The sequence below is a fragment of the Onychomys torridus genome, chromosome 20 (assembly GCF_903995425.1).
Source record: "Onychomys torridus chromosome 20, mOncTor1.1, whole genome shotgun sequence".
Lineage (NCBI taxonomy): Eukaryota > Metazoa > Chordata > Mammalia > Rodentia > Cricetidae > Onychomys > Onychomys torridus.
In genome coordinates this window covers 39,792,832-39,815,310 of record NC_050462.1, presented here as the reverse complement: position 1 = coordinate 39,815,310, position 22,479 = coordinate 39,792,832, and the positions used below count along the sequence as shown (strand labels likewise).

The window sequence follows — 22,479 nt, the reverse complement described above, 5'->3', positions numbered from 1 at the left end:
CACTGTTTGCAGCAAACGTTGGGCTCCTACAGCCTTTCTGCTCCCTTTTCTGTGATATTCCCATAGCACTGATGCAGGTGGAGCAATAAAAATGTGTCATTTATGGTTGAGCATTCCACAATTATAGGCAGAGTTGTATAAGGCTATCCTCTGGAGCATGAGTAACTAACTCATCAGTAGCTACGTCTCCCACTTTATTTCCACTAGTAGTCCTCAACTGCCAGAGCTCCCCTGGTCAGGTGGGGCTCTGAGTCCCTCCTCCCCTGAGAGCTGGATGTTTATGTGCTCATCTTGTGCAGGCCCTCTGTAGGCAACTGCAGTTACTGTGAGTTCATGAGTGCCCTAGCCATAGTGCATCTCTAAGATGTTTTTTCATGGCGTTTCTCCCCAATCATCCAGCTCTTAGATTCTTTCCACACTTCTTGGCTATTCCCTGAATCTTAGAGGAGGTAATAAGGGCATCCCATTTAAAGCTAAGCTCTCAATAGCCACTCAGCCCCTCGCTCTCAGCACTTTGACCAGCCACGATTCTCTGAATTAGCTGGCAGCCATTGCAAAAAGACGTTTCTCTGATCCAGGTTGAGGGCACCATGAGGAGTAGGTTCGTTTCTAGTGCCCTTGACCTCCCTGGTCATGGAACTTTGACTAAGAACTTTCTCCTGCAAGTGTTCCTGAGATCCAATCAGAAACACTTGGTTGCTCCCCTAACAGCCATGTCACTATTGCCTGTAAGCACCCTTGCCTGGCAAGTTGATAATGTGTGCAGAGTGCAAAACCAAGAGCAATCCTTGTTTAGTTTGTTTTTTCCCCTTCCAGCTGCCTGCATGTAGCAATTTCAGGCACTCTGAAGACTAGCCAGCAGGGATGAAGTTTCCCATTCAGTTCCAGCCTGCTTTATCTAGATTCTGCACCAAGGTGTGTGGCATCTTTAGCGGTAGGGTCTTATCATCCCGTTCTGTTGGGCGATCAAGGGCAGTGGCCATAATCTAGGGTCTCTGTGGCCTTGCTAGCCAGTGACCTAGCCAGCGAGGTGTCCTACAGCAGGCACTGAGATTTTCATTTAATAACCCATGGCTTCAGGATTAGCGTTATCCACCCATGCATGGTGTGTCTATTCATCCTTTTAAAAACTGTATTGTTTAATTAACGTATAAAGCAGTGAGTTTCTGTGTGACTTTGTGTGACCTTCATTTTTGTTAGCTCCCTCCATTCTCTCCCCCTCTCACCTTGTTCCTGTTAAAAACCTGCAGCATTCAGTTATTCCCTCTCTCTATTCCATGTCACATGCATTCTACCATCCCTGCCCCCAAGGCCTCTTACCTGCATCCACTATGGACGCTTCATCACTTCCGGGTCTCTATACACATTTCAAGTTAGAGCTAACAGTTCCAAACTATGATCTACAGTTGAGAGAAAACGTGTTGGCATTGGACTTTCTGGGGTGGCTAGCTTACCTCAGTACAGTATTTTCCAGGTCCAGCCATCTTGCAAGTTTTTATTTCATTTTTCTTTATAGCTGAGTAAAATTCCATTGTGTACATGTACCACGTTTTCATTATGCATTTCTCAGTTGATGAACATCTAGGCTGATTCCATTGTCTAGGGGTTGTGAGTAGCTCTTTGTTGTCAAAAACCTGGCTACATAACCTTTGGTCAGAACATTGTTCTTTCTACATTGTTAGATCTGACTTGGTGTTCTCTAGAAGATTTTACACCTGTGACACCTGTGTTCATGACAGATATTGATATGGGAATTCCTTATAATATATGGCTGGTTTGGGTATAAAGAGTAGTCTATCTTCTGAAGGGTAGTGTAGACAGTTGGTAGATTCTTAATTTTTAGTAAGATTCACCAGTCAACTCACCTAGGCCTAGTGTTTTCTGTTTTGGGAAGTTATTCATTACTGATTTTCATTTTATTTCATTTATCCCTTTTCTGATGTGCTTCATTTCTTTAGATCCAAGTTCTAAAGCTGAATTCTTTTTCTTTTTTTAGACAGGGTTTCTCTGTGTAGCTTTGCACCTTTCCTGGAACTCATCTGTAGCCCAGGCTGGACTTGAACTCACAGAGATCTGCCTGGCTCTGCCTCCTGAGTGCTGGGATTAAAGGCGTGCGCCACCACCGCCTGGCATATAGCTTTTTTTTTTCCTTTCTCGAGACAGGTTTCTCTGTGTAGTTTTTGTGCCTGTCTTGGATTTCACTCTGTAGATCAGCTTGTCCTTGAACTCACAAGATCCACCTGGCTTTGCCTCCCGAGTGCTGGGATTAAAGGCGTGCACCACCACCACCTGGCTCCCTTTTCTTTCCTCTAAAGGACTTTCAACTTATACAAGTAATTTTTATGGGGAAGAAATTCCCTCAAGTTCTGTTGTCCTGAGAAAGCATGAACTAATTCATTCATTCATCGAGTGGGTCCAGCTGTTTAACTTAAGGTGTCTCTAGACTGCCCAGGCTGATCTTGAGCTCACTCAGACAGGCATTGAACTTACAATCATCCTACCTCAGCTTCCTGAGTGGCTGAGATCGAGGTCTGTGCCATCACTTCCCACTTACACATGACCGTTGATCTCTTCAGTTTCATGGAGAACAGTTTACCCTGTGATATCACTTCTGTTGTGGTAGTAAGAATTAAGATTTTTGGTTTAACAGTAATAACCTCAAATTTTCTCATATGTCAGACTAAAAGCAGATTTTTGATAGTATTTAACATCACCCATAAATATTTCTAGTTTTGCTTTGTAAAATAGATTTTAAAGTGAAATACTTATTTGTATTTATATTTCCTCTGTGATACATGAAAATTTCAAACCAAGTTGAAAGAATCAGTACTCATGCCCCATTGCCTAGTCCTACTGTTGACAGCTCTATATTTGCTTTGTTACGGAGCTTATCATTGTTATCTTAGTTGTCCTTCTGGTTTTTTTTTTAATGTAATTTTTGTAATAGATCCCAGACCCTAGCACAATCGTAATGTGAAGTTTATGAGTAATTTCAGTTATATAGTCTGTAACTAATTTATATCTGTTATTTCTTTTAAAAAGAGAAAATCTTCCAGGCATAGTTTCCCTGTGGCCCCAAGGTGACTTTGAATTTGTTAACCTGTACTGGGTGTGTGCCATCATGCCCAGGAATCTGTTTCTGTTTTGAGCAAACACGTGACTTTCTGGTGATCATAAGGTTGAAAATGGACCATAGTATTCTCTATCATGTACAGAGAATAAGAGCTAACCAAATTAAAACAGTGTAATTGGCCAATTTGATTCTGAGTTTTGGCCTTTTAAATCCTTGAATACATGTTTTTCTGGTTTTGTATTTGTTAGTATTTGATAATCACATTTAAGCCATCTTTATTTTATAAAATCACTATAAACTCTTATTTGGAAGACATGAGATTATTGCCTCTCTTAACACAGAGACAAGTGGAAAACTTGTCCTATGGAATATGTGAGCTTAGAATTTTTGCCCTTTTCCCTTTATTTCATGAATCCACTATTTTAGGTTTGTACCTTTGTGTTCCAGGTCGGTAAATAGGCTATAGGGTCATTCATGACTAGAATAAAGGTAGCAGAGTGTTCCCTGAAGGAAGTCTTACAGGAGTGGACTGTAAATGACTTCTGATTTAAGTAGACGTTAAATGTCTGTGCTATGGACTGAGAGCATATTTAATAGGGCCAAGAGTAATTGTCAAATTGTCAGGAAACAAATGTGTAATTACTATTGCAAAAGAATGTTCTGCCTTGTTCACTGTCCTTTTTTAGATCCATCTGGCTGATGGTGACATTCAAAAGTGCTTGCCACACAGGTGCAGTGTTCTTCAGCTGTTGGAAACATTCCCTCTTCTCCTCCCTCCCTTTTACAGATGATCAGGCCATGTAATCCCACTCACGTTAGAGATGCGATTCGCCAATTTGAATGTCTCTGTATAGAAAGATAGAACTCAGAGAGATAATTGGTAATTTAGGTGGCTAACGTTACTGCTTAGATGAAGGTTTCCTAGGACTCCCAGCTAGGGGCAGGTTAGAGTTTCACAACTGTAAGCAGCCTTCTCCAAAAGCCCGTGTCTGGAGTCATTGCTCTGCAGAACGATCTGAGAGGAGGGCTTGGCTTTCCTCTCAAGTCCTATAACTAAGCATTACTGGTGTAGAGCAGAGACTTGTTTGGTAATATCTTATGTTCAGAGATAAAGCTGAATGATGTATCACAGTACTGAGTCCATAAGTTACAGCTTTAAAAAAACTGATGTCGCGTGGTACGTGCCAAGGGTAGTCCTGTGAATGAGGTGCTTTGTTCAGAGAGAGGGCAGTGTCGTCCCGGGACACGCCACTGATAGGATACACCTTCCTCCATTGCAGGTAGAGAACTCGGCATTGAGAACTTGTTGGGAGGTGTTTTCCTCACCTAAGAGCCAACAGCAAACCTCCAACAGCAGTCTCCCAGCCACATTTCTGTTGTTGTTTTAATGGGTTGTAGCATAAAGAGATTCAAGTTTAGTAACTCAGAAAGTGCTACAGAAAAATAAATGCTTTTTGTACTTTTTTGTTGTTATTGTTTTTGTTTTTTTGTTTTTCGAGACGAGTTTCTCCGTGTAGCCCTGGCTGTCTTGGAACTCACCTTGTAGATCAGGCTAGCCTCAAACTCAGAGAACTGCCTGCCTCTGCTGGGATTAAAGGTGTGCACCACCACTGCCCAGCTATTCTTTGCTTTTTAAACAAAGTAGAAAAATACTTTAGTTTCGGTAGTTTTTATAATGAGAAGTGTATAGTTTTTGTAGTCAGACATAAATAGATTTTAATTTTGTCTTGAATTCTGTTTACTAACATGTCTATCTCAAGGAAGTAGCCTAGCCTTTCATGGGTCAGTATCTCTGAACAAAATGTAGTAATACATTCTCTAAAACTGTGCTGTTGTATTAATGAGATACTTTTAAAGTATATGTCAGCCAGATTATTCCTGGTACAAGATTAATGAAGCTCTAATCTAGGAGACGCAGGCCCTCAAACTGAAGTTCATCATGTCTGTAAGCACCAGTTTTCTCCAGGATGTCAAGATAGGAAGAGGTTTTTGTGGTCTTGTTGGGAAAGAAAGAAGCACTAAATAGTTAACTGTCTGGTTGTAAAGATACTGAGATGACCAGGGGGTCTGAGATGGGACAGCCAGTGAGTTACAGAACTTCCTCATGTTGTGGCTGCAGACTGGACACTCAGGGGTGTAGCTAGAGTTTTTGTCTGGCCCACAGTCAGGACAAATTTCTCTCACTTGCCAGTCCCATAGCCGCTCAGACCCAACCAAGTAAACACACAGAGACTTATATTGCTTACAAACTGTATGGCCATGGCAGGCTTTATGTTATCTAGTTCTTTTATCTTAAATCAACCCATTTTTATTAATCTATAAGTTGCCACATGACTCGTGGCTTACCAGTACCTTACATCTCACTTGTCATGGTGACAGCTGGTAGTGGGATGGTCTGTATGTCAAAATGTCTGATTGGCCAGTAGCCAGGCAGGAAGTATAGGCAGAACAAGCAGAGAAGAGAATTCTGGGAAGTAGAAGGCTGAGGCAGAGAGACACTGTCGGCCGCCACCATGACAAGCGAGATAGATATACCGGTAAGCCACGAACCACGTGGCAACTTATAGATCAATAAAAATGGGTCGATTTAAGATATAAGAACAGCTAGCTAGAAGCCTGCCATGGCCGTACAGTTTATAAATAATATAAGCTTCTGTGCGTTTATTTTATAAGTGGGATATCGGACTGCCAGGGCTTGGCAGGACCCGGAGAGAAAAGTCCAGCTACACAGGGGGTCTGAGATGAGGACAGTCAGTGAGTAACAGGACTTCCACCTTTCATGTTGTGGCTGCAGATTGAACACTCAATGCAGAAAGAAAGAAGAGGAGAGCAGAGTATGAAAATTACCAGAAGCAAATGTCTAGAATTTTCCTGGGGAAAAACATCTTTCTGTGTTCTATAATTTACTTTAATTGCAGATACATAGACCAGAAAATGTCAGTGCACAGCGAAGCTAATTGTGTTGACCTAGAGAACACTGGAGGAAAGCACTCGGGGTGTGTGTGTATATATATATGTACACCCTTGCTCTCTTCCGGGTTTGTGAGTAGATGTTTATTCACTGTGCTTAGGACTCTTCGAATTACCCAGAAAAACTTGATCCTTATTACATGAACTAGGTAAGAAGTGCTTCTAGTTTTCTGAAGTTTCTGCCTTTGAGTAAATAAAAAATGTTTAAGATCCTACTTGCTGACCCCTTAAATCATCTTACAACCAAATTTAATTTCTTACTACTTGCTGTCTGTTCCTCTGTAGAATATTCTGGCTGTCCTGGCTTCTTTCCATCCTAGGAGTAACATACCGAACATGTGACTACCTTCCAGCCTTTGTGTACTTGGCCATTCTTTCTGCGTTTGACCTTCAAATTTCAGATGTTCCCATGGCGCGTTCCTCAGGTGTCTGTTGAAATGCAGTCAGAGGGTGGCATCCTCCCATTATCCTACCTAGATAGAATAGCTTCTTTCCATCCCAGTCAAGATGCTGCTGCCATCCCAGCTACTTAGACCTACCTGCTCGAATGTGTTTTAGCATTTACTTGTCCATTGTCTCTTAGAATCTGTAGAACAGAATCCACAAGGGCAGTGTGCTCCACTGTCAACTTGACACAAGCCCACATGTACCTGGGAAGAGGGAGTCTCAAGGAAGGGATTGCCTCTGTCGGATTGTCCTGTGGGCATGTCTGTGGGCTCACCTTCTTGCCTGCCTCCTGGAGTGGTGCCGTCCTTGGGTAGGTGGGCCTGGGCTGTGTTCAAGAAAGGTAGCTTGAGGAAGCCAGGAAGCAGCATTCCTTCCTTCATGACCTCGGCTTCCTAAACAATGGGCTGTGACCTGTAAGCCAGATAAACCTCTCTTTCAGGTTGCTTTAGTCTGTTTTCTAATAGCTACAGAGATTAAACTAGGACACATGTATTGATTTACTCAGTGCCCATATTTACATTGTCTAGCATGTAATATTCTAAGCACTTAGTAACCCACGTGGAGTCCTTTTGAAAGGTCAGTTTATTTGGTTAAGAATAAATAGTACATACTCTGAAGTATACCAACTCATAGATGTGGTTATAATGTATTCATGGTTAGGAATTAAGAGTGGTTGACTACACATAAAGTCCACAGATAACTGGCAAAGGAATTATTTATTAAGGAATTATAATAAGGGGAACAACTCACTAACATGGGATAAGGCAGATCCGTCGCAGAGGCCTGGAAGGCTGAAAGCAGGTCCTACTCTGCTCGGGTGGTGGGAAGCAGTCAGTTTCCACTGTCCAAGAACATGTGAGAAGAGGCCACACCCTAGGGGCTGGCTCCCCAAGGTCATAGGTGGAACAAATGCCCACTACAGGTTGATAAATGTTTAGCATAAAAACTGGAAAAAGTTCACATTTAATGAAAGGTTTGACAAAACAATGTTTTTTGAAATTAGTAGCAGAAGTTTGGAGATGGGAAATAAAAACATGTCTTGTTAAATTTGTAAAGTTCTTTGTGGCAAAATGTGATAGGAAAGTATTGGAAGATTTTGAGGATCAAAATTAAACATATTAGGAATTTTATTTGTAGTCATGAGTGCAGTTTAAAGGAAAGATAAGTTTTTCAAGGTACAAGAAGAGTTTGGTGTATCTGAAGTTTGAAATGACCTGAACCAGGACGTAGAGAGGAAATGGCCAAACCAGGAGAATTTGAGAAAAAGCAGTGATGGGAAACTGTTTGGAGGCATCGAGTTGAAGGCAGGAAGTTTGGAGAGTGGCTTCATGGCTGGCTGTGCCCTGGGGATGGCAGTGTGAATCTGGGAGTGCTTGGTACAGTCACTGCCCTGGGGTACAACTGCCAACTGTCCAGTAAGAGAGTTCTGCTCTCAGATCCTCTTGAAATAGGGTCCTGTTTACAGTTACCGGTTTCTCCATACAGTTAAGTAGGTCACTGTGGATAAGAGTGTTTGTGGGTTTTAAATCATTCTTTTTCTCCTGAAAGACCCAACAGTTCCAGTGAGGTGTATTGGTGGTTTAAAACACTAAAATGGTTTGAGAGGAGAAAGAGATGTGATCATACCTCTTTCATGAGCTTGAGGACTGACTTAGTGTTAAGAATTGCTGTGCTTGGATAGAGTTTCCTTTTCAAACTTATCCACAAGGCTATATTTTATCTACTCTTAATTCAATTTAGCATGTGTCAATTGTTGGCATAAAAGTCATTGACCTAAGGGCAGAAAGAGTCCCCCTGGCTTTCAGATGTGTCAGTTCTCAGTGTTAGTCTTGAAGCACAAATCTAGGCCATAAAAGACAGCAGTAGTTTTCAACAGCCTGTGTCTGTTTCTCCACCCTCTAGTCCGGAGCCCTCCTCCCGCTTCCCTGTAATTTAACACTAGCACTTTGACAAGGCGGAGGAGCATGTGTACCGTGTGGATGCAGTGTGGTGGGTTCAGCTCAGCCAGCAGGAAGCCTCTCCCAGCACTAAGTGCTTGGCTCCGTTCTTACAAATGGGACAGACCCCTGGTTTCAGTTGAGAGGCTCCTGGAAGAGCAGCAGTCTGGTGACACCACACCTGATGTACATACAGTTCTGCTGTCACACACACACTTGAGCTGTTGCCATTGGTGGTGACAAAGAACACTTTCATAACAAGTGGCAAAGTGCTGTAGCGGGGCTTTCTTCAAAGACTTGTCTTTTCAGGGCTGCATGGTTTTTATGTTGTAAAACTTGTTTTTTAGTATTACTTGGCCAACTTATTTTAAGATTGATAAAAACATTTTTGGTAGTGTATTGAGCTTTATTTCAAAGTGTTCAGATGTAACATTAAAATTTAATGCTACTTAAAAGTAGTTTTGCAGCCCATGTGTTTTGATGTTTTAATTTAATATTTAAGATTTACTTCTTTTTCCTACTCCTGTTTTGAGAACTTCTGGTTTTCTGTCTTTCAAGAATACTTCTTTCCCACTGTTGACACCGTTTTTGTTGTATGGAGACAGACCATTTGGAAAGTCTGGTAACAGCATGTACTTCCCCACCCATTGCTTTTTAATTACACCTTGTCAAAATGGTCTTGAACATGAACTTTCTTAGAATCAGGCAGTTCCTGGTTCCTATGGAACTTCCTGTTTTCTCGAATAAAAATAGAAAAGCATCTCAGAAAGGAAATCTGGTCAGTGTGAACGACTTTATGAGATCAACTGGACTGTGTAAGCAGAATAAAATGTGTAAAAGTCTTGAAGTGTCTGTGAACTTTGAATATTTTTATATAGAATAAAACAGGTGATATGGGAAGAAGTTCTGAGTAATTGTGAGAGATGGTACATATTTAACATTGTAATCTAGCATTGTATTCTGAGTAATTGTGAGAGATGGTATATATTTAACATTGTAATCTAGCATTGTATTTGGGGGAGATTTTAGGTAGAGAAAAATAACATACATGGAATTACTATAAATCCCCTTTATAATACTTGATTGTCAGATACTGACATCAAATTGTCAGCTGCTTTGATCTGTCTGCTTTCTCCTTGCCATTTTTCTAGATGTTAGCGAAAAGTCAGGTTTGTTGTTTTCTGTTTGGTAGAATTACGTTAAGCAACACGTTAAGTTAGAAACATGGTATATAGTTAGCAATAATAAATGGGTAGTATGTATTGAGACCCTAGTGATTATGACAGGCATTTTACGGGATTATTCAGTGTCTTCCTGCAGCAGCTGTATAAGGTGTGGGCCATTGTTACCTCCCCTTCGTAGGAAAATTATATAGTGACCAGGTCATGAAGTGAAGGAGGTGCTGCTAAATACTCGTGTGGAGATTGGAGTCACCGACTCACCGCACCAGAACTCTGGCTTTCAGTGGTGATGGAGAAAGAGATGACTTTCAAGTGAGAATGGCTAGTATAGTTAGTTAGTTAGTCATTCCTTCCCAACTTTCTCCATCCGGTTTGTTTACATTTGTTTGCATATGTGCTTTAGCTTAACAGTGTATGCTGGCTTCTCAGGGTACGTGTGAGGAGGATTTAAATTCTTGAGTGATGCTAATAGTTCTCTTTTTTCTTTCTTTTCCTTGATAGTAAAAAACCCCTTTGATGAAACATTTGGAAATATACAAGTAAGTAAAAAAATCATAATGCTTATAATTTATGTCATGCTTTAAGTGATGAAAAGATCAAAGTGACTATAAACTAAGAAAAGTAGCTTTATGAGGCCCTTTCATTAGAAGCAATATGTTTTCTCATTCTGGGTATTCCTACCTAAGATATAACTAAGTCTGACCGAAGTGTTTATTACTTTAAAAGACAACGGCCCCATCAAGTGGGCGTGGCATGCCATCCCTGACCTGGTTCTTACACTTAAAAGTGTGCGTGCCTTGTTCCAGGTTGTCTGCCACCTTAGCAGGAGTTTTCTGCTGTCCTTCCTTTGTCTCTTTGGATCTTTGTTCTGTTGGCATGTTGACCCATCAGGAGAGCAAATGTTTAAAAGGAAGCAGCAAGGCTTTGGAAAGATTCTTCCTCAAAGGGGGATATAATAACTTTACCAAAATTTATTACATCAAAGTATTTTTGCTTGCCATATTATAGACACTTTGGATAGTTATTTAAAGCTGATGTATATATTATAGTATATAATTTTCTGCTAAGTTTTTATTATAGGAACTGACCATTATATAGATCTGTATCAAAAGCTAATTGTTTTATTCAAGGTCATGTAGTAAAGCACAGTCAGACCTGTAGAATATTATTTCAGACTGTTAGGAGTGGAGCTTTGGAATAATTCTGTTCAGTATATTCTGTAGTGAAGACATTTGTGTGCAATGCATTTGACAACTGAGTCTAAAAATGTGATAGTGTCATAATTGAGGCTTGGTACAGTGGAGTCATGGAACTTTGGAAATACAAACTATTTTCTTTAGTCATTTGTAGTATCACAGATTCGGTTTAAGAATCTTGGGTTTCAACCCCAGCTTTTACTTTTTGGTGTTTGATTTTTGGAGTTTGAATTATTGTATGTTTTTTTTTTTTTTTTTCCTTTTTGTGAGATAGAGTCTTGTTATATAGCCCAACCTGGTCTTAGATTTGCTGTTCTTCTGTCTTGGTCTCCTTGTCCTGGGATTACAGGTATAAACCACTGTGCTCTGCACTTTAGACTTTGGGCTTTTAATTTTGTGTGAAGATAGGAATTGCCTTGATTTACAATGACATAAAGATGAAGTCAGCAGAAGGCGATGTGGCAAAAAGCTCAGAAGCAAGCAGTCACCTAGAGGGTGACTCCTTTGTCCTCATGAGACATCATCCGAGGACACGGGGTGGGAATGTGGAGCCTTTTGTGAATCTGCTCCTTCCTGCCGCCACTGATCATAGGTACACTGACGAACCTATGTTCTCAGTGTGCAAACTTGTTTTCTTTGTTTCCTGGACATGGATGTGGGGACAGGAGGAGAGATGAGTTTCGAGTCTCTAGACATGTGCATGTCACATTCTACACCTTCTCCGTGGGCATGTTCATCCAGAAATCCTGTTCTGTTGGGCTCTTCAGACTAAAGGAAGTCATAAAGACAGCCCCTGATGATACTCATGGCCTGATCTTCTCGGAGTTAGAATCTCTCACCTTCCTCATCACTTACTCTGCTTACCTTAGTTGTAGTTGTTCTTAAATTTGGAAATCACTGGGTAGACTACTTGATCGATTATATAGACCATGCCATGTTTACTCCAGATCATTTCTACCTTCTGGTCAGTAGTACTCCGAACAAACACAAGTCTGTCGACTTTCCTCCAGAATTTTCAGAATAAAGGCAAACTCTTTCTTCCTATCTAGGGTTCTATGGCAGATGATTCCGAGCTCCTTCTCCTTCTCTTTGCTTCTGTTTCTGGAAGAACTGTAACCAGTGCCTCCATGCTTCTTCTCTGCCTCTGCTTGTGCTGTGCCCTCTACCTGGAGTGATGCTCCAGTCTTCTCTCTTCCTGTCTGCCCAGCGCCAATGCTCTGTTCCACAGATGGGCTTTCGCTTCCCCCCTGTTTGCACTGCACTTGGCAGCTCTAATGGGACACCGTAAGGTGGCGGTCATGTTCTTGGGAATAGGAGTTCCCTGTTCATTGTGTCTCACTTTGCTCTAAGAAGGTCTTTTCACCTTCATTGACTCTTTCACATTAATGGTTGGTAACTATATATGGGTCATCTTGAAAGTCTAGGACAGGGTTATGTCAGAGTGACAATACACACTCCTGCAGTCTTATGTGATTGAGTCAGATGAAAACAAACCATGGAGAGTGGCTCAGCAGCTAAAGCCCTTGCCAGCAAGCATGACTGCCTGAGTTTGAACATACATGGTGGAAGGAGAGAAGTAGTTCCTGTTACTTGTTCTCTGTTGTACATGGGGTGTGCCCATGTGTGTGCAACCCATATGTGTGTACGCAAATGAAATCAATCACTCCAACACAGAAGTAAAGTGGATGGAAGACAGACAAGAACAGTTTACACACACACACAAACACACATTATATACAATATACATTATATACAGTATAGAATTGGAAGGATTGCTGTGATGACTGGCAGGGTTTGTGTGTGAAATTCTTTGTAATTTCTTTTTACTAAGATGTTCTATTTTTAATTATGTGTCTCTGTGTGTCTGTTTGTGCACATAAGTACTGGTGCCTGCTGAGGCCAGAAACATCAATTCTTCTGGAACTGGAGTTAGAAAAGGCTGTAAGCTGCCTGATGTGGGTGCTGAGATTGAACTCTGGCCCCCCTAGAGAAAAACTCTTAAATCACTGAGCCACCTTTCCAGCCCCCAGGGTCAACTTAATAGTCCTCAAGAAAGTAAAATACTTAATAGTGATAATTTGTGGTAAGATTCCTTAAAATATAGTAGCTATTGTTTCCATATGGATGTTTCTCAGATTATGTAGCTTTAACCATTTTAGCTTGATTCCCTCTCTTAAATAATTATTATTTAAATAAACATTTTTTCCCTTGGAATGTGGTATTTCATAATAACTTTTTTTAATTTTAGGAAAGTGAAAAAAATCTTCTGATGAGCACATTATACAAACTTCATGATCGATTGACCCAGCTTGCAGGTATTATTTCAGCCTTCACTGTCTCCCAAACCATTTCTAAAGTTATCTGTGTGTGCGCATTCTATGTCAGTAGACGTAGTCTCGCCTTAGTGCAGACTTGTATTTATTCAGTAGTCTTCTTTAGAGATTTTTACAAGAATTTTATACAGATGTAACCAAGGCTATTTTTCTGCTTGCCATATATATTAGAGGTAGTTTTGTATATTGTGTAAATAGTACCAAATTCTGAAGGCTTTAGTCGTTGCATTGGATAAGCAGTGGTTAATTAGAACCTTGGATAGATACAGTGTGGATTTTCTTTTGTTGATTATGCAGTTGTTTTTCTGTAGTTAGAGTAAATGCAGTATTCTATCTGTAGTTACTACTTCTGTTAGAGTGCTCAGGTATCAACACACCTGCAGCAGTCTGAATAATTTAATGAAAATAATGAAATGAGGCCTTACCAAGTTTTATATTTGCCAGCAGTATCTGCAAAACTACTCTAGCACATCTGCTTATCCAATTCAGTATATAAATTTTTAACATTTGATGTATAATCTGAAAGAAGTGGCTTTGGATACCTTCTTATAAGCAGTACAGGAAAGATAAAAGCAGAGCCCTCCAGCCTCTGCAGGAGCAGACTGCTGTGTGCACGTGAGGGACAGGTGTGGTGACTCCTCTCGTTAAATGGAAGTACTTAAGATCCTGAGGTTTGTTTCCTGGGTCTTACCTATCTTGCTCTTTGAGTCCAAAGTTTTGCTGGCCTTTTTAGGTTTGTAATTCTGTGTACATCATTAAATGCTTTCTTTGTACTGATTGTTGCCTTTGTTCCTATTCTGCAGCTAGTGACATTTATTTGGTGCACTTTAGGACTTGGGAATAGGGTGACTATATTCCATAGCTAAGAAATCTTGTTGCTGCTGACTTAAGCCTGGCTGGCTCTCGGTAGCAGTTTTATAAAGTACGGTCTGTGGTTCACTAAGTCAGCACACAGGGCTGCTTTTGAAGATGTGGATTTCCTCCCCCAGAGTGGCAATTGGCAAGTTTTCCCCATAAAGTGCCCATAGTAAATATTTTAGGCTTTGTGGACCAGACTGCCTCTGTCACTGCTACTTTATTTTGCTGCTATAGCATGCAGGTAACCGTAAATAGCATATTAATCGATTAGCTTGACTATATATACTCCAGTGAAACTTCATTTATAAATAGCACCAGCAGGCCACATTTGGCCCTGGGCTGTCTTTGTCTGACTTGTGTTCTGGATCTGTGGAATCTGAGTCTCTGAGACAGCATTGTAAAGTTTGAAGCTGGTTTATCCAGCAGATGCTTCTCTTACCACCAGTACAGCCTGGCTCCTCCAACAACACCTAAGTGAGATCATACTTTCCCTATGGAAAGATGGGGCAGGATTGTACTTTCGTTATTAGAGCTTGATGTTGGGTGTTTTGTTCTGAGATAGGGTTTCTCTGCATAGCCCTGGCTGTCCTGGAATTCACTCTATAGACCAGACTGGCCTCGAACTCAGAGATCTGAGTGCTAGGGCTAAGAGCATGTGCCACCACATCCAGCCTATATTTTTTTGGCTGAAGAAGATTTTTTGTTTTGTTTTTTCAAGACAGGGTTTCTCTGTAGCTTTGGAGGCTGTCCTGGAACTCACTTGGTAGACCAGGCTGGCTTCGAACTCACAGAGATCCACCTGCCTCTGCCTCCCGAGTGCTGGGATTACAGGCGTGCACCACCACTGCCCGGCTTTGAAGAAGATATTTTTAAACTACTTGAAAATAATAGGGCAGGAAAAACTTAAAACTGAATTTTAGTATGAAGAAAAATATTTCTAATAACCACATGTAGTCTGGAAAAATGCTTTGAGTTCTCTTCAGTTATATTAAAGGAGAAAGTGATTTTCTCTAACTTTTATAGCATACCCCTTTATAAAAAGGAAGGCATAGATTCTGATCAGGGTGTCACTCCTGCCAGCGATGAGCTTGGCTGTCCTCTGAAAGCAGACGTGTCTTAGTGCGGGTCTAAGTTCAGACTCCCTGACTCTGGGTTATTAGCTTTAAGAAGCGATGTGTAAGTTAGCCCAGAGAGTTTTCTGGATGTTCCCCTAAGAATGACAATCTTCAGAGTGACTCTGTCTATGTTGTCTCATGGTTGAGAACGGAGAGGAAGGTGTCTTAAGTAGACCAAAGTTCATTTCAAAGGAGTGCTTCATTTGAGGCAGTTGTTTGCATTAGATACTGGATTGTTCTAGAAAACATAAGTAACGTTCATCAGTCTTGACTGATTTTTTTATATAACATATGTGATTTTCTATATAAAATGGTGTCATTTGTAAAATATTTTAAATTCTATTTCTTTTTTTAATATTGTACTTACTGCAAATCAACATGCCCATCTTTTCAGGAGATCATGAATGCGGCAGTTCCAGTCAAAGGATGCTTTCTGTCCAGGAGGCAGCTGCATATTTAAAAGTAAGCAGTGAAATCAGAACTGTAGCTGGATTCTTCAGGTTTCTAGATCTGTACCACTGCCAGAAGTCTTAAGCATCTGATTACTTTAATTGTGCTGCTTAAGGCGCGGTTGTTCTGTCTTTCGATAACGCTTCCATTACCTGCACTCAGTCCTGTGTCACCCCTGCGTTCAGGTTTATCTCTCCTTCCTGTTACTCTACCTGAGTGCTTCTCACCCTTCCCAGTGCTGTGACCCTTTAATACAGTGTCACATGGTGTGGGGACCCTAGCCAGAACATGATTTTCCTTGCTACTTCATCACTGTAATTTTGTTACTGTTATGAATTATGATGTAAATGTCTGTTTCTGATGGTTTTGGGGGGTTGTGACTCACAAGTTGGGAACCACTGATCTGTTGTTCACTTGTACATTTGTTTACATATATACATGTACTGTTGGCTAGGTTCCTGGTAAGAGAGAACAAGTGGGGGTTTTATTTCTGTTACTGTGGCTATAAAGCTGATAGAAGTGTATTTATGTCTAAGGATATAAAGCTAATTGTTTCTCCAGTTCTGCTTCTGCCATGGATTTGTCAAAACAATGTCCTGATTGCTTTCGGTGAATAAGTGCATAAAATAGATTTGATACTCTAAGTGTATTGATGTAAAGCTCTGAAGCCTCCATTCTCTTCTTTTTGTTTTGTTTTTCGAGACAGGGTTTCTCTCTGTAACTTTGTGCCTTTCCTGGAACTCACTTGGTAGCCCAGGCTGGCCTCAAACTCACAGAGATCCACCTGGCTCTGCCTCCCGAGTGCTGGGATTACAGGCGTGTGCCACCACCGCTCCGCCTAACTGTAGAAGTTCATTGAGTTGTAAAGACTTTGTGTAAGGTTAATTTTGGTGTGATGTTTTACTATTTGCAAAGGGTTTTTTGTTTTAATTATAAAGTTTATAAAATTACAAAAGGTAGTCTTACCATTTAGTACTGTGTAAGCAGATATAATAAAAGAAAGTTAGAAGTTTTTAGTGTTTTAGAAACTGTGTATAAGGAAATGCACATACATGTGTAAAGAGCATTGGATATTAACTAGGCACTGTGATGCATGCCAGTGCTCAGAGCTGCTTGGTAGGCTGGAGCAGGGGAATTGCTTGGAACCCAGGTATTGAGGGCGGCCTGGGCAGCTTAGTGAGAGCCTGTCTTCAGAGAAAAGAAGGGGAGAGGGAAATTTAGACAGAATTAAGACAGGTGGGGAGCAGGCAAGAAAGCAAGTGAGCGGCTAGTCATTTGTTTCTGGTCTGCCTAGATCAGCTTAATCTCAGGACTAAGAAGACGCGTGGGTGAGTTTTCTGAGCTGTTACAAGTCATCCCTGGAACTAGTTGAAAAATACTAGAAGGTTATAGATGGAAAATGCCATTCTGATTTGTGAGAGGGAAAAATGATACTGGAAAGTTTTCTGACGGTCCACTTCCAAGCCGATAACCCCATAAAGATGCGAATGCTTGCAAACTGAAATGTGATCCAGCTTGCAGGTGGTTGTGTGGGTTCAGTGTGAACAAGCGTCCTTTCTCCTGACCACCCTCCCACCCCCCATCAAATATCATGGTTTTCAAAAGTAACACGAATTCTTTCCTAGTAATACTAAGTGTGTGTCCAGTACAGTGTGGTAGCCGTATCCACAGTGTTATGTAGCCAGTCTCTAGTAGGACATTTCATTTTAGATGCTCATTGTCGTCCTCTTTAAATTCTGACAGCCACTGTTCCGTTTTCTGAATTACTTTTTGCTGTATTAGCTAGCTAATATAAGTAGGCTCATTGATCTTTCTCTCTGTCTGACTTACTTCATTGAACATAATGTCTTTTCAGGCCTATCTGCATTTTAACATATGATAGTATTTTTCTTTTTATTAGACCTTTGTCATACGTTTCGAAGTCGAAAAGTTTGTAGGAAGTACTTTGCCCCCAGGCCATCTCTCCTAACACTCAGTGGCTGCCATGTGTGCATATAGGTGCTTCAGGAGGCCTGTGTTACCTTACCCTGGGACCAGGAGTTACAGATGGTTAGGGACCACCTGAGGTGGGTGAGAGGACTGGTCTTGGGTCCTTTGGAAGAGTAGCAAATGCTCTTACCCACTGAGCCATCTCTAGTCCCTTAAGGTTGTTTTTATTTCTATGTTTTCAATAAGTGACCTTGTCATTAAGGTAGGATTGATTCAAAGGTTGTTGCCTTGGGAAGTAGAGACATTTTGTCACAAGCCCTCCTCCAGTCAGTGAGCATTCCATGGCTGTTTATTTGTGTCTTCCTTTCTTTCAGTGCAGTTTTGTGGGGTTTGGTATATGTATTTTTCCACCACCTCTGAGTTTTTTCTTAGGTATTTTATTCTTTTTGAGGCTATTGTAAGCAAAATTGTTTTCTTCATTTCCTGTTGAGATTGTTTGCTGTTACTATATAGAAACAGTTGATTTTTGTGCCCTGCAAGTTTGAATTCATTGACTCTAAGAAGACTTTGATATAGAATCTTTAGAGGCTTTTATGTAGATGATTATATCATTCGTGAAAAAAGATAAATTTTGGTTTTTAAAATTTCTTGCAAAATTACTAGAGTTTCTAGTGCTGTGTTGAATGCAGTGGTGAGTGAGCCCCCCCCCTCTGACCCCGGGGTTGAATGCAGTGGTGAGTGAGCCCCCCCTCTGATCCCTGTGTTGAATGCAGTGGTGAGTGAGCCCCCCTCTGATCCCTGTGTTGAATGCAGTGGTGAGTGAGTCCCCCCCTCTGATCCCTGTGTTGAATACAGTGGTGAGTGAACCCCCCCTCTGATCCCTGTGTTGAATGCAGTGGTGAGTGAACCCCCCCTCTGATCCCTGTGTTGAATGCAGTGGTGAGTGAGCCCCCCCTCTGATCCCTGTGTTGAATGCAGTGGTGAGTGAGCCCCCCTCTGATCTCTGAGAACACGGTTCCTCACTGTTGAGTACGACTGTTCATGCGGCCTTTTGTAGACCTCCGTCACATTGACATTAGCCCTTTCACGCCTGCGCTGTTTTTACTCATTCTTAAGGCATGTTGAGTTTCCTTGTGCCCTTTCTGCATCTGCTGAAATACGCATGTAGTGTAAACATGCTTTTTTTAAAAATTGAGACTGCAATATGAGTATGGTACAACAACACGTGGATACTAATTGTAATAAACAAGGTAATATAAGACCCAGATAATATTGTGGTTTTTAAATTTTTTGATCTGTTGAAGTGTGATCTCATTGATATTTTCTGTGTTGAGATGTCTTTGTATCATAGAGTCCTCATTTTCTGATATTTGGTTGAGGATATTTGTGTCTCTGTTCATCAGTATTCTGAATTTTCATGTCCTATCTGTCTAACTTTGATAATAAAAATCAGTTTGGAGGCTTGGAAGATGATTCAGTGGATAAAGGCACTTGCCACCGAGCCTGATGACCTGAGTTCAGTCCCTGGGACTCACGAGGTGGAAGGAGAGTCCTCTACTGCCACGTGTGAGCCTTTGAATGTCCATGTCCATGCATACGTATATACACACAGTGGATAAATATATAAATAAATGTCATGTCAGTGCATACATATATACACACAATGGATAAATATATAAATAAATGTCATGTCTGTTCATACATATACACACAAAATGGATAAATATATAAATAAATGTGAGCATTTTTAATTAACTAAGTTTGAAAATGTTCCTTCCTCGTCATTCTTTGAAGAATTTGAGGTATTAATTTTTTCTGATAAAGTACGTAATAAAACTAGAAATGGAGTCTCCTTTCATACTTGCCCAAGACCACGTGAGCCAGTGTCCTAGCACGAATGGAGACGTGCACTCGAAGCCTCACCCCTATTTGAATAGTTAACTGACTCTCCTTCCCTCAGCCATTTGCTTCAGGTACAAGCTCCCTGACCAAGTGGTTAGCTCTGAACCCAAGTACACATGGCCATTGTTATGTTCAATAAATCACACACACAATTTTAGAGAGGACTGAGTTTGAGAGGGGGATTTATAGAGGGACAAGGGAAGAGTTACAGAGGGAGGGAGAGGTAGGGTGTTGTACTCATGTATGAAATTCTCAAAAAAGAAAAATAGGGATTTTGTTCTCCTGGTGAACTGGTTGTGTCTGTTAGTTAGGTAGTATTTAAGTTGTTTTCTTCCTTGATGACCTTTATCTGGGTGTTGTGTCCATCTGTGGAAGTTGGGTCTAGCTGCTGTCTCCTGTCAACTAGTAGGTTGCTGTTTCTCCCTTCAGTTCTGCCATTAACTCCCTCATAGATGTGAGTCATCCGATGTCATTATGTCTAAGTGGATTGAGCTGCTTATCACGATAGGATGTTCTGCCTTGTCTCCGGTGACAGTTTCGATGTCAGTTTTAGTAAAACAGTCACCCATGTTCTTTCTTAGTTAGCCATTTGCATGGAATCTCTTTCTCGCTTCTATCCTTCTCAGCCTGTGTGTATGCCCTTAGATCTAAAGTGGGTTTCTTCTGCAGAGTTGTTGGTAGTCGGGTGCTCTTTATTCATTTAGTCTCCAGTGTGTCGATGCGGTTGCTTCCGTTTCATTTGACGTCCATTACTAATGGGAGACACTGGACTTTGGTGGTTGTTTCTGGTCACTGGAAAGTGTGGTAACTATGGAAAATGTGTTTCCCTCTCCTGCCTTCTCTTGTGTAAGCTTTTTGTAGTGAAATGCTTTAGTTGCTTTTGCATTTATTGTCCTTTCTCTTTATGTTATCAGGGCCATAGAGTGTGTCCTTTAGGTTGTTTATAGCTCTTCAACATTCTTACAGCTTTGAAAGCATAGGTTTGTTTAATTAGTTTGCTGTAGTTTGAAGTGATTCATGCATACCTCACTATTACAGTGTTCCGTATTTGTTTCATGTGTACCTCTAGAAGTGAGCTTTATACTCATGCTTTTAGGTTGCTACTTGCATCTTTCTTTTAATATTGGATGCTTTTTGGCTTTTCTTGTAAGGCAATTTAATTTTAATAGTATTGAACTTGCAACACTTTTATAGGAAATATTTCTTAGGTTTTGAAGGTTAGTTTTCTGGATTATTCCTAATTGACAGGAAATTTTTTTCTTCCTCTTTCAGCACTTTGTATATTTCATCTTACTTTCTTTCAAGATTTCTGCTCCCCAAAATCTGACAATTGCATAGGTAGGTTCCCCTATGCAATGAGTAGCTTTTATCTTCTTTCAATTTTTCTTTGCCTTTTCATAATTTAATGATAATGGTTTGGGGGGGGGTAAATGTGCACAAGGGAGGAGAGAGGTCAACATTACCTTCCTCAGTAGCTCCCTTCTTGCTGTGAAAAGTAGGGTCTCTCACTGACCTTTGAGCTCCAAGGATCCACTGCCTCTACCTCCACAGGACTGGGATTGCAGGGGCATGCTGCCAGGCTTTTTTCATGGATTCTGGGGATCCGAACTCAGGTCCTCCTGCTTGTATAGCAAATAGGCACCTCACCAACTGAGCCATTGCTCCAGCCCCTGATGATAATGTCTTAATAACTCAAGTTATTTAGATCTGTCTGTCTTCTAATTTGTTGGGTTTCTTCAATCTGAATGCCTAATTCCTTACCCATATTTGGGGAGTTTTTAAATGTACCTCTAACTGAGTAATATCAAAGGAAGGAGTTTGCTGATTTTTTTGTATTCTCTTGAACACTTACATAATTAATTTTCAATTAACTTCATTTGTTCTGTTATACATTCTTCTCATCAGAAGTGGACAGTTTTTAACTTTGCATAATTTATGTGTTCATTACAGAAAGATGCAGTAACAATGTGGTGATGAAGACCAGACTCTAACCCCATGTATTTGAACTGTCTGTTAACTTTTCTGAATATGTTCTGTTGAAAGTGGCATTTTTAAAAAAAACATTTATAAGCCAGGCAGTTATGGTGCACGCCTGTAACCCCAGCACTCGGGAGGCAGAGGCAGGCGGATCTCTGTGAGTTTGAGGCCAGCCTGGTCTACAGAGCTAGTCCAGGACAGGCTCCAAAGCTACAGAGAAACCCTGTCTCGAAAAAACAAAACAAAACAACAAACAAACAAACAATTAATGTATTTGTGCGTGTAGGAGTATTTTGCTTACATTTATGTATGTGCACCATTGGTGTGATTTGTGCCTTTGAGGTCAGAAGAGGGTGTTGAGTCCTCTGGAATTGCAGTTACTGAAGGTTGTGAGCTGCCATGTGGGTGCTGTGAATCGAACCTGGAAAAGCAACCAGTGCTCTTAACCAGACTGGAGAGGGACTTGTTAATGTCTCAAATTATTGGGACGTTTGAGTGAGTATATAAAGAACTCAGTGCCTGGCTCTTTCAAATTCTACTTCTTTGTTTTGCTGAAGTAAATTAGTTCTGTTCTAGACAAAGGTCTCTAATAATAACAATGATGCTTCATTGTAGCTCAACCCTGGTTTGTTTGTTTTTACCTTGAACTAGATGAGAATTTGCGAGTCACTTGTAGATCATGTAATGCTTAATAGATTGTTAATAGCAAAAGAATCAAAAAGCCAAAAGATTTTTGAGTTAACATGGGTTATGATCATGCAGCTCAATGTTCAGGGTAGAAGAATTTGCCAGGAGGAGTAAAGGAGGAATTTGACTGAGGAGGCTTGAAGGGACATAGAATAAAATATTTCAGAGGAGGGGCATATCTTGTAGGATCCAGTGTAATCAAATGATTCCTTAATGAAATAATTAAAGTGATTTTTACTGCTGGCCCTTGGAAACTGACTGGCTTCCTCCAGCTTGCTTTTTTTTTTAATCTAGTTAAGTCTCTCACAGAGGTGATAGCACAGATGTATTTGATCATACATTCTGGAACAAAATGTATTTATATTTTGGAAGAATACCAAGACTTTAAATTAACTACTGTACTTGAAGGGTTGACTACTGTATT

The 22,479-nt window shown here is 40.7% G+C and overlaps 1 protein-coding gene across 1 annotated transcript in view; it reads left to right on the top strand.

Annotated features, from left to right (window-relative positions):
• Lemd3 (LEM domain containing 3) overlaps window positions 1-22,479 on the top strand; it is a 48,800-nt gene that overhangs the window by 13,050 nt on the left and 13,271 nt on the right. Inside the window, exons 2-4 of the mRNA XM_036169834.1 lie at window positions 10,110-10,147; window positions 13,053-13,119; window positions 15,505-15,572. Of these exons, the coding sequence (XP_036025727.1) occupies window positions 10,110-10,147; window positions 13,053-13,119; window positions 15,505-15,572 (173 nt within the window). The remainder of the gene's footprint in view (window positions 1-10,109; window positions 10,148-13,052; window positions 13,120-15,504; window positions 15,573-22,479) is intronic.